This window comes from Apium graveolens, chromosome 7, assembly GCF_009905375.1.
Source record: "Apium graveolens cultivar Ventura chromosome 7, ASM990537v1, whole genome shotgun sequence".
In the NCBI taxonomy this organism is placed as follows: Eukaryota; Viridiplantae; Streptophyta; class Magnoliopsida; order Apiales; family Apiaceae; genus Apium; species Apium graveolens.
In genome coordinates, this window is record NC_133653.1 from 49,100,209 (window position 1) to 49,111,985 (window position 11,777).

Genomic DNA, 11,777 nt, shown 5'->3' on the forward strand with positions numbered 1-11,777 from the left:
CAATATACCACCTTTTTATTGATAAAATTTTGAATGCACATTGTTACATACACAGTTGTACACCGGAAATTATGGAAAATATTTTGTCAATAAAATTAGAAATCTCCATAATATAGGCAAATCTTACACACACAAGTCCCTACCATCTCATTATAGTGTACAATATCCATAATTTTTACCCATCTTCCACCGCTCCAAACCCCTATATATCACTTCACTTTTATCACAACTCACTACAACATACCTCTCTCTCTCTCTCTCTCTCTCACACACACACAAAGCAAGCTATGGGGCTCTTGCATCTTGCACTCATTTTCTCTAGTCTGGTCCTTGTTCTTGGCACAGCCCCAGGTCACAAGACAAACACAATAGCTCAGCCTCCCACTGCATTTGCTCCAGCTCCTGCTCCTCACCACCATAAGGGCGGTGGCCACCACCACCACAAACACGCACCTACCCCTGCTCCTGCTCATTCCCCTATCAAGCCACCCACTCAAGCCCCGTCTCCTGCTCCTGTCAAGCCCCCAGTTCAGGCTCCAGTGAAAGCCCCATCTCACGCCCCCACTCCTCTCCCAGCCAGGAAGCTTGTATCTGTACAAGGTGTGGTCTACTGCAAGCCCTGCAACTATACTGGCGTTGAAACTCTCCTAGGAGCTACTCCTCTCCTTGGTAAGCTAAACTTAAACATAATATTTATTAAATTTGAATCGATTGACCTCCCATTTCCGAATACTCAAAATATTTTGTATTTAATATTATAGGTGCTGTGGTGAAGCTACAATGTAACAACACAAAGTACCCACTAGTAGTCCAAGGCAAGACGGACAAAAATGGCTACTTCACAGTAAACGCTCCCAAGACAATAACTACATATGGAGTTCACAAGTGCAGAGTGTTTGTGGTTTCATCACCTGAGAAAAAGTGTGACAAGCCAACTAATCTGCGTTACGGAGTCAAGGGTGCAATCTTGGAAAGATCAACGAAGCCACCAGTGTCTACAAAGACTCCTTCTACTTTTGATATGTTCAATGTTGGTCCTTTCGCTTTTGAGCCTTCTACTAAGAAACCATGCTCTACTCATTAGTTGTGTTTTAGTGTCATTAATTTAAATTTGCAAGCTTAATTAAGGACTTAAGTTGGTGTTTTGTAATCTTGATTAGGATTGGGTTTGTCATCTTTTGTTTGTTGTATGTGTATCCAAATCTTGGGTGACAATAAAGACATTTGAGAGATCTTGTATGAATTTCAAGCAACTTGATGCTTGCCAATCTTTTTAATTTTTCAAACTTTGTTATTAAAAGGAAAATAAAATAAATCTAAGTTAAATATCTGAAGAAGAAAGTAGTCAATGGAACTATAAATACATACGAGAAATTTTGTTTTAATATCAGTACATTAAGGGCTCTTAAACGGATAATTTGGATACAGATATGTTAATCCGTATTCGCATCCGTATCCGTAATTATCGGATTCGAATACGGATAACATATATCCGTTTTTTCTCGGATATGAATGTGGATATTTCGAATAAATATCAGATTTTTGGAATTTTTTTGTTGCCTAACGATGATTATAAAACATTTTCTATAATTAAATACAAATAATATATTTATATATATTGTTATGGATTAAAACTACTATATATAATTGTTGTATTTAATACTAAGGAACGTGAGCTTCGAGACTCGATTTGACTGCTCTTGTGTTTCGTGACTCAATCTGCCTTAACAAGATGCCTACGTACCTTGCTGATTGCCAAGGATCAAGTCAAAAAACGTAGTTCTGATTGATGGGGGTGAGACCCCTTATATAGATGTTGGTGGTCCTTGAATTGGACTTGGTATAGGAGACTTGGTGGGCAAGTCTCATAGTTAGAATGGACTTTGGAGTCCTAGATAGTAGGAAACTGATCCCTTATCCTTTTAGGTCCCCTTGAGGCTTATCTATAAAGATTTATATCCTTATCAAGACTCTTCTCAACAGCTGATTTTTCCCTTATTAATTAATTACGAAATTAATTAATAATCAGGGCTTTTGGGCCTTTTTTATTCCATCAGGCCTGATCTGGTCCATCAGGCTTAACCTTTCTGGTCTGAATATCATACATCTTCTTATTGGGTCCAGCAGCCCATTATTAATAAAATCAGGATTTATTTATCCCTATCATTTGCCCCCCAACTTTTGGGAAACATTGATTAGGTTTCACAGAAGTTAAGTCTATTCATTCCCTTACAGGGTTTCGTTCTTGCGTAAAGTGTGGAGCGACCTACACGTTTACAACGAGTTTTTCCTTTTATTCAGGAATTATTTTGATTTCCAGGAATTTTTTCCCTTATTTCCGGGATTTTTTCCCTAATTTCTGGATTTTTCCCTAATTTTTCTGGGATTTTTCCTCATTTTCTGGAATTTTCCCTAATTTTTCTGGGATTTTTCCTTATTTTCTGGAATTTTCCCTAATTTTTCTGGGATTTTTCCTTATTTTCTGGAATTTTCCCTAATTTTTCTGGGATTTTTCCTTATTTTCTGGAATTTTCAAATTTCCAGCCCTTTTTTCGACCAGGATCCTAGTCGAAATTTCGACCTGGATCCTAGTCGAAAATAGGGGTCAGCCTTGTCATCCTGGTCGAAGGATTTCGACTAGGATCCACGACCTGGATTTCGACCAGGATCCTAGTCGAAATTTCGACCTGGATCTAGGTCGTCAATTCCCCACTTTTAGCTTCTGATTTTGAGCCCTTCGACTAGGATTTCGACCAGGATCCTAGTCGAAATTTCGACCTGGATCCTGGTCGAAAATTCTTTGGTTTTCTTGATTCCTGGTCGAAGAATTTCGACTAGGATCCACGACCTGGATTTCGACCAGGATCCTAGTCGAAATTCGACCTGGATTTTTAATCCTTATTTCTGTAAAATGCTTGTCTAATTCGACCTCATTCCTAGTCGAAGTTTCGACCTCAATTCAGTTCTATTTTTTCCGCTTTTTTCGTGAGTCTAGTCGAAAAATTTCGAGCAGGGATCACGAACTGGATTTCGACCTGAATCCTGGTCTTTTTTCTCCGTTATTTTCGGGTGTCTGCTCGAAAGTTTTTGAGCAGGATCCACGACCTGGATTTCGACCTGAATCCTGGTCTTTTTTCTCCGTTATTTTCGGGTGTCTGCTCGAAAGTTTTTGAGCAGGATCCACGACCTGGATTTCGACCTGAATCCTGGTCTTACATCTTTTTATTTGGGCCTTACATTTTTTAAGGCTAAAGCTGAATTTTCCAAATCCTAATTGGATTTGGGGCTGGATTTCTCTATTGGGCTTTATCAAATATTACTGGGCCTCTTTATTGGGCTTTATCAAATATTACTGGGCCTCTTTATTGGGCTTTATCAAATATTACTGGGCCTCTTTATTGGGCTTTATCAAATATTACTGGGCCTCTTTATTGGGCTTTATCAAATATTACTGGGCCTCTTTATTGGGCTTTATCAAATATTACTGGGCCTCTTTATTGGGCTTTATCAAATGTTACTGGGCCTCTTTACTGGGCTTTATCACACCCTGTTTAGAATGCCCTAGAATTCCTAGGAATATTCTGGAAGATGCTTTTTCCTGGGCTTTTTCTCATGGGCCTTTGTTCTTAATGGGCTTTTTGTCCCTTCAACTTCTTTTTCCTCCTATATAAAGGAATGAGGAAAGGTCACTACTCCTCACTTCCTCATTTCTTTGTTTTCTTCTTCATTCTCCTGCTAAGATTCTCAGAGCAATAACAGCAAGTCGGAGCTCAAAGCCTTTCTCAGGAGTGCTTTTTCAGGTAAGATTTCTCCCTTTGTTTTTTGTGTTCATTTTTCCATTGTGTGCCATTTTAAGACAGCCTATTTACGTGCCTCATACCTTTTTTCAGATGGCTGACAAAAGAATGACTCGTTTGGCCAAGATGAACGTGGCTAGAAAGTCCAATGATTTTCCTATTCGATCGAGGTATACTTCCTTAATCGACATGATCAACACTCGAGGGGACGAGTATCCGTCTGATGCGCATCTGGACGCACACGATCATATCAGCGCCTTACGGGATCCCAAGGAGCTGGAAAAGTTGAGCGGCTGCTTCAGAATCAAAGAACCTTTTAAGCTGGTTCTTGCAGGTCCGGCCGACAGGGCCTGTCAGTGGAAGAAGGACGCGCTATGCGTCTATAGGGATACTCTAAGGGCAGGTATTAGACTCCCTTTTCATCCATTCATTCCTTTACTTTTGGCTGATGTAGGCATCAGCCCTTGCCAGCTTCCCCCCAATTCCTGGAGGTTGATCCTATGCTATCTGTCGCAATGCGCCAAGCACAGCATCCCCACATCTGTTGCTGTTTTCAGGAAGATTTTCCAGTTCAAGAACAGCCCCGATAAAAGTCCGGGTTGGGTTTCTATCAACCAACGCCCCACTATCCCCCATATTGTGAATGGGAAATCCATCCCTGACAACAATTTGGGGTGGAAGAAGGATTTTTTGTTTATAGTTTGGGAGGGTGGAGACTGGGGTTCCCTATTTCGATCTTCTTTTGGGATTGCCGTGGATGGGAGCCCAAATGACATAGCTTTGTCTGAGGAGGAGGCTAGAGGTTTCAACCTCCTGACGCAAGACAACGGCACCTCCCATTCTTGGGATCTTATCCGGGAGACTGTCCTGGTAGAACGCGGCCTCTCGCCCGTTCATAAGAAAAGTAAGTTCCTACCTTCATCTACTTTATTTCCTGCATTTTTATTCCATTAGTTTTCAACTGACTTTGCTTGTCGCAGTGGCTGAGAAGATTGAGGAGGCTATGAAGCCAAAGGACCTGGAAACGACCAGGATGAAGAGGGCTGGGAAGATTTTCAAAGATCCTAGGCTTGGTGATCGCTTCCCTGAGTTCCTCCTTCAGGCTATGGAGCCAAATGAGGAAGGTCCCAGCCAGGTTTTGCGCACCAAGCAGAGGCCAGGGGCCTATTTTCAACCTGCCTGGGGGATCCGGGGCAAGGACTCAATATTGGGCAGCACAACCCTGTCCAAGGAATGGTCCAAACATTCCATCTCTCCGGTGGACTATCAAGACTTTGTCCTCCAACAGGACTTAGAGGGGAACGAGCTTTTTGGAGCCCAAGCCCTGGCGACAGTACGCACTTTACTTATGCCTTTTACACTTTTCTTTTCATGCTTCTTTTCTAAAGTTTTGCTATTTCTCTTGCAGGCTAACGCCCATTTTCAAGGGGCAATTCACCAAGCTAAGGCTTGGAAGGTTGGCCTGGAAGATGCCAACAAGAAGTTGGAGGAGGCCAACCAAAAAATTGAGGCCCTTGAAGCTCAATTGGCTTCTTCCACTTCTGACCTGGAGACGGCCCGGGCTGAAAACGTAATCTTGAAGGCGCAGAAGGACAAAGCCTTTGACGGCTGGATGGATACCCAAGAATTCAAAGACCTGATGGTGGAGCATGACACCCTTCTTCACCCAGTCAGCTACAAGGAGGGTTGGGACGCTGCTGTGGAGGCTATCCAGGATGAGTTTCCCGAGATCCTTGAGCAGTCGCCCTTTCCCTGCCCTGTGCGGGTTCCAGAGCTTGGAGGCGTTACTGAGAAGCTTGCTGGCATGATCAGGGATGGAGAAGAGGAAGATTCTTCTGAGGAGGAACTCGAGCCTGCTACTAAGAAGGCAAGGGTGGAAGAACCTTCAAAAGTAGTGCCTCAACAGCCATCATCTCCTGCAGAGGGAACTTCCACAGGGACTTCGGAGGGTTCGACTGAGACTTCTGAAGAGACGACTGAAACTTCCGAGGAGTCGTCGGATAGTGGTTCTGAAGAATCTCAACCTTCCAAGGCCTAATTTTTTGTATATCTTCTCTATGAACTTTATTTTTATCAGAAGTTGTTACCCTTCGGGGTTAAATTTTGTATGTTGCTCCTTCGGCCTCTTATCATTATAGTCTTAATGTGCGTTTAAACATCCTTTAGATAGAAATAACTTAAAACTCTTTAACATGAAGTCTGGTTTTTCAAAACATTACATAGCATGGGTTCGACCCTAATCAATAATAACTTGACAATGTAAATTCTACTGGAATATAAAATCCTACGCAAGCAAAGCTTCCAGGTGCTTTTAAACCTACTTGCCATAATGACAAGTGAGAATCGTACTTCGCCTATCTTACACGTAGTAAACCTTCAGGTTTTGTGCGTGCCAGGTCCTCGGGACTTCAAAACCATCCACAGTCTCGAGCTTGTAGGTTCCTCTACCTTGAACACTCTTGACTCTGTACGGCCCTTCCCAATTTGGGGCAAGCTTCCCTTTTTGTCCTACACCAGATGCTTCTATCTTCCTCAAGACTAGATCGCCTTGTTTAAAAAACCTTTCTTTAACCCTTAGGTTGTAGTAGAATGAAGCTTTTTTCTGATATTCTACTATCTTTGCATGTGCTTTATCTCGCACTTCATCGATTAAATCCAGGGCTAGCTTCTGCCCTTCCTCATTTTCTTTCTCATCAAAAGCCTGAATCCTTGGAGAAGAATGTGATATCTCCACGGGAACTACTGCTTCTGCCCCATATGCCAACATGAAAGGGGTTGCATCTGTCGTGACTCTACAAGTAGTCCTGTAGGCCCATAATATTGGAAGTATCTCATCTACCCAATTATTTCTTGACTTCTCGATCCTCTTCTTTAGTCCATCCAGGATTATCCGATTTGCTACCTCCGCTTGCCCATTGGCTTGCGGGTGAGCCACAGAGGTGAACCGTAACTCAATTTCATTTTCTTCGCAATACTTCTTGAATTCCTCGTTGTTGAATTGTGTTCCATTGTCAGTGACGAGGATACGGGGAATTCCATATCGGCACATAATGTTTTCCCACAGGAATTGTGCAACCTGCTTAGTTGTGATTTTGGCCAAAGGTTTGGCTTCGATCCACTTGGTGAAATAATCAATTGCTACAATCAGAAACTTCCTTTGTGCTGTGGCCATAGGAAAAGGCCCTAGAATATCCATCCCCCACATAGCAAAGGGAATAGGTGAGTTGATAGAGGTCAGCATCTCGGGGGGTTGTCTGGCGACTGGTGCATGCTTCTGACAACGATCACACTTCTTTACATATTCTTTGGCATCAGCCATCATTTCTGGCCAATAGAAGCCTAAACGAGTTATCTTATGAGCCAAGGCCCTGCCCCCCAAGTGTTGCCCACAAATACCTCCATGCACTTCCTCAAGAGCTAAGCGTGCCTCATCGGGCCTGAGACACCTCAAGTAAGGAACCACGAAAGATCTTTTATATAGAATCCCATCTATCAATGAGTACCTTAGTGCTCGAACAGTTAATTTTCGTGCTTCAGTTGCATCGCTTGGCAACCAACCGGTTTGAATGTGAGCCTTGATGGGATCGATCCATGACGTCCCCAGGCCTATGGGAGCCACGAGCTTAACATCTATGCTTCGTGTCCTCAAAACACGAAAGTATACACTCCCTGAACTTTCTTCTATCTCAGATGAAGCAAACTTTGATAGCGCATCTGCCTTAACATTTTCTTCCCTTGGAATGTGCTCAACATGGCATTCATTAAACTGGGTCATCACAGCCCTTACTAGGCGGACATATTTAGCCATTGTATCATCCCTTGCCTCAAATTCTCCCTTTACCTGGGATATGATCAGCTTTGAGTCTCCACGGACTTTTAAGTTTTTGACTCTAAGTGTCCCAGCTAGACCAAGGCCAGCTATCAGGGCTTCATATTCTGCCTCATTATTTGTGGTTGGGAAGTCTAGCTTCATAGCATACTCAATTAAGAACCCATCAGGGCTTTGCAGAACCAATCCTGCTCCACTGGAATTTGTTTTTGATGCTCCATCAAAATAGAGAACCCAATATTCTTTCTCCTTGTCCCCATTGTCGACTCCCTTGTCTTGAGGTATGGTATCTTCCTGCCCCCCGACTTCTTGGTTGGGTATGGTACATTCCACCACGAAGTCAGCTAGTGCCTGGGCTTTTATGGCCGTACGTGGCTTATACCTGAGATCGAATTCTCCCAACTCTATTGCCCACTTAATCAGTCTCCCACTTGCCTTGGGACTGTGAATGATATTTCTCAGTGGCTGATTTGTTAGCACTTCAATTTGGTGAGCTTGAAAATAAGGACGCAGCTTTCTTGAAGCCATAACCAAGGCTAAAGCGAATTTCTCAATGGCTGAATAATTCAACTCAGCACCATGCAAAATTTTGCTGACATAGTATACGGGTTTCTGGACTTTCAGTTCCTCCTTAACCAACACGGCGCTCAAGGCGCTCTCCGAAATAGCTAAGTACAAGAATAAAACTTCATTCAGAACTGGCTTGGCCAACAACGGGGCCTGGCCCATATACTTCTTTAACTCTTCAAATGCCTTCTGATTTTCCTCACTCCATACAAAGTCTTTGATGTTCTTTAGTGACTTGAAAAATGACAAGCACTTGTCCCCTGACTTGGAGATGAATCGTCCTAACGCAGCGACCCTTCCTGTGAGCTTCTGAACATCCTTGACAGTTTTAGGGGGTTCCATGTCCAGGATTGCCTTTATTTTATCGGGGTTTGCCTCAATTCCCCTCTTCGAGACCATCAATCCCAAGAATTTTCCAGATCCTACTCCGAAAGCACACTTCGTCGGATTCAACATCATCTTGTGGTACCTCAGGACCTCAAAAGCTTCCCTTAAATGGGCTATATGATCAGTCTTTACTAGACTCTTGACTAACATGTCATCAACATAGACTTCCATAGTCTTACCAATAAGATCCTTAAAAATTTTATTCACCAACCTCTGATAGGTGGCTCCTGCATTCTTGAGACCAAATGCCATAACAAGATAACAATAAACACCAAAGTCAGTGATAAATGATACCTTTGGAATGTCATCCTTATGCATTTTGATCTGATTATATCCGCTAAATCCATCCATGAAACTCAGCATCTCATGTCCAGCAGTGGCATCAATCAAAGTATCAATTCTAGGCAGCGGGAAACAGTCTTTGGGGCATGCATCATTCAGATCAGTGAAGTCTATACACATTCTCCACTTTCCATTAGCCTTCTTCACCATTACAGGGTTTGCTAACCACTCCGGAAATTGAATCTCCTCAATGAAACCAGCCTCTAAGAGCTTTTCTACTTCCTGTTTTATAGCCTCTTGTCTTTCCGGGGCAAAATTTCTTTTCTTTTGTTTCACTGTCTTCCGGCTTGGATCCACGTTTAGCTTGTGAGTAATTAACTCCGGGTCTATACCTGGCATATCAGCTGCTGACCATGCAAACACATCACTATTTTCTTGTAAAAATTTCACTAACTTCCCTCTAAGAGGCTCCTCTAATGTGGCTCCAATGAAAGTCATCCTCTCAGGATTCTCGGGGTCTAAAGGAACCGAAACCAATTCTTCTGCTGGCCTTCCTCTATTCTCATCATTTTCTCGAACATCCATATCTTCAATAGGAAGAACCTGCCCCCCGACTCCATCTGCCCTCAAAGAGGCCACATAACAGCTTCTAGCCATTTTTTGATCTCCTCTCTCTTCTCCAATACCGTTTCGGGTGGGAAACTTCATGACTGAATGGTAGGAAGAGGGGACTGCCTTGAAGGCATGTATCCCTGTTCTCCCCATGATAGCATTATAAGTTGAACTAGCCTTTACCACCACAAAATCCAGCATCTGCGTTGCTTGCCTTGGCTCCATACCTATGGTGGTTGGCAATTTAATTATCCCTTCCACAGGACATTCTACTCCAGCAAATCCATATATCGGCATGTCGGTTGGTGTCAACTGGGAGTCGTTATACCCCATCCTTAGAAAGGTGTCGTGGAGCAAGATATCCACAGAAGCACCATTATCCACAAGGACCCTCTTAACCGGGCTATTTCCTATTATCGGCGTTATGACCAGCGGGTCGTCATGGGGAAACTTCACACCCTCTAGGTCGGAATCATCAAAAGCCAATGTCACTTCTGTCCTGGCCCTCTTCGGGGCTTCTCCAACAATATGCATAACCTCTCTAGTATATGCCTTTCTGGAATTTTTGGACAATCCAGCAGCAGTTGGACCTCCAAAGATCGTGTTTATCACAGGCCCTCGAGGTCTCGGCCCTCCATAAATGGTGTTTATAACTGGTCCTCTAGGTTGGGGATTCCGCCCCTGATCATCTTGGTCCCTCCTACGATCTTCAAAGTTCTTCCTTCCATTATTGTTTCTGTCTCCTCCATCTCCAGTATACTTGTTCAGCCTTCCTTTTCGAATCAAAAACTCAATTTCATCTTTCAACTGCCTACACTCATCGGTGTCATGACCAACATCGTGAAACCTGCAATACTTGCCCTTATCTAGCTTGGCGGGATCAGCCTTCAAGGGCTTAGGCCAGCGAATATCTCTATCTTTCTCAATCTCCATCAAAATCTGACTTCTGGGGGCATTCAGCTTAGCGTATTCAGTGAACTTTTGCCCAGGTCCTCCCTTCTTGGGGGTTGAATCAGGGTTTTGTTCAGTTCTAGGATACTTATCCTTAGCGATGTACTCCAAATCAGTTTTTCGTTTCTTGCCTCCAGTGGGCTCATTACTTACTACGGTCTTCCTCATACTCTCTTCAACCTTGATATACTTCCCCGCCCTCTCTTGGAGCTGCAACATGCTCTCAGGGGGTCGTTTGGCCAAAGACATCTTGAAAAACTCATCCCTAGTTCCTTGTTGCAGCGCTATCATGGCTACCTTATCATCAAGGTCTGGGACTTTTAAAGCCTCCTTTGTAAAACGATTTAGGTAATCTCTTAAGGATTCTTTAGCTCCCTGCACAAGACTCATAAGAGATGCTGAACTTTTCTCATGGACTCTTCCACTGATGAATTGCTTAATAAAAGCCTGACTTAATTCTCTGAATGATCCAATAGAATTTGGGGGTAGGCGACTGTACCATCTTTGAGCCATACCCGACAGGGTTTGAGGGAAGGCCCGACATTTTATAGCATCATTCACGGGTTGCAGCAGCAGTGCATTAGAGAATGTCCTAACATGATTAGCGGGGTCTCCCGTGCCATCATAGGCTTTGATAGTGGGCATCTTAAATTTTCTTGAGATATGGGCATTCATTATCTCTTCTGTGAAGGGTGGAGTTGGATCATCAGGATCCCCAAGGGGAAGGAGATTGCTTGGATCAGTTCTTGGGACAGCAGCCCTTCTTCTTACCGGACCATCCAGGTCTATGATAGGAGGAGGATTTCTCCCCCTAGGAGGTATGTGGGGTCTGGTGGCTTGGTAAGCCTCCAAATCACGCCTCAGCCTTTGGATTTCAGCCTCATGAGCCCTGATCTTTTCCTGCACTTCTTGGGGATTCGCCCCTGGGGTGCTTTGGGGGCGTTGCCTTCCATCGGCCATTGGCTCTTTTCCAGGACGCCTCCTTCTCGGGGCCACTTCATCATCCGAAGATTCGGAGTCTCTCTCAGTGTATGGACCAGAAAATTCCCGATCCTCAGGGATAGGATCCAAACCTCGTATATAGGGGGGCGACCGCCCTCGTGCTTCGCTTCGCCCAGCATATCCACTTCCTCCAACCTCAGGGTGAAGGGGCATCCCATAAGGGGGGTTAGTAGTAACAATAGTTGAGTATTCATACCCGACGGGTCGAGAATTCACAGGTATATGTATTTGTTGAACTTGAGGATTCGTACCTTGAACAGTCGGGGGAGTTGTCCCTTGTGGCTGAGGATGAGTTGCCCCTGTCTGGGCTTCCCCCTGAGTAGATGCATAAGTTGAATGGGGAGGAACCT

At 43.8% G+C, this 11,777-nt stretch overlaps 1 protein-coding gene across 1 annotated transcript; it reads left to right on the forward strand.

Moving 5' to 3' along the window:
• Positions 1-226: 226 nt before the first annotated feature.
• LOC141675104 (non-classical arabinogalactan protein 30-like) lies at positions 227-1,243 on the forward strand. Its single transcript, XM_074481824.1, has 2 exons — positions 227-669; positions 762-1,243. Exons 1-2 carry the CDS (start codon positions 288-290, stop codon positions 1,082-1,084), a joined length of 705 nt encoding a protein of 234 aa, XP_074337925.1. The 5' UTR covers positions 227-287; the 3' UTR covers positions 1,085-1,243.
• Positions 1,244-11,777: the final 10,534 nt, after the last annotated feature.

Coding starts and splice junctions, on each gene's coding strand:
- LOC141675104 (XM_074481824.1), top strand. CDS start 288: ATGGGGCTCTTGCATCTTGCACTCATTTTCTCTAGTCTGGTCCTTGTT. Junction 670..761: donor AGGAGCTACTCCTCTCCTTG/GTAAGCTAAACT, acceptor TTAATATTATAG/GTGCTGTGGTGAAGCTACAA.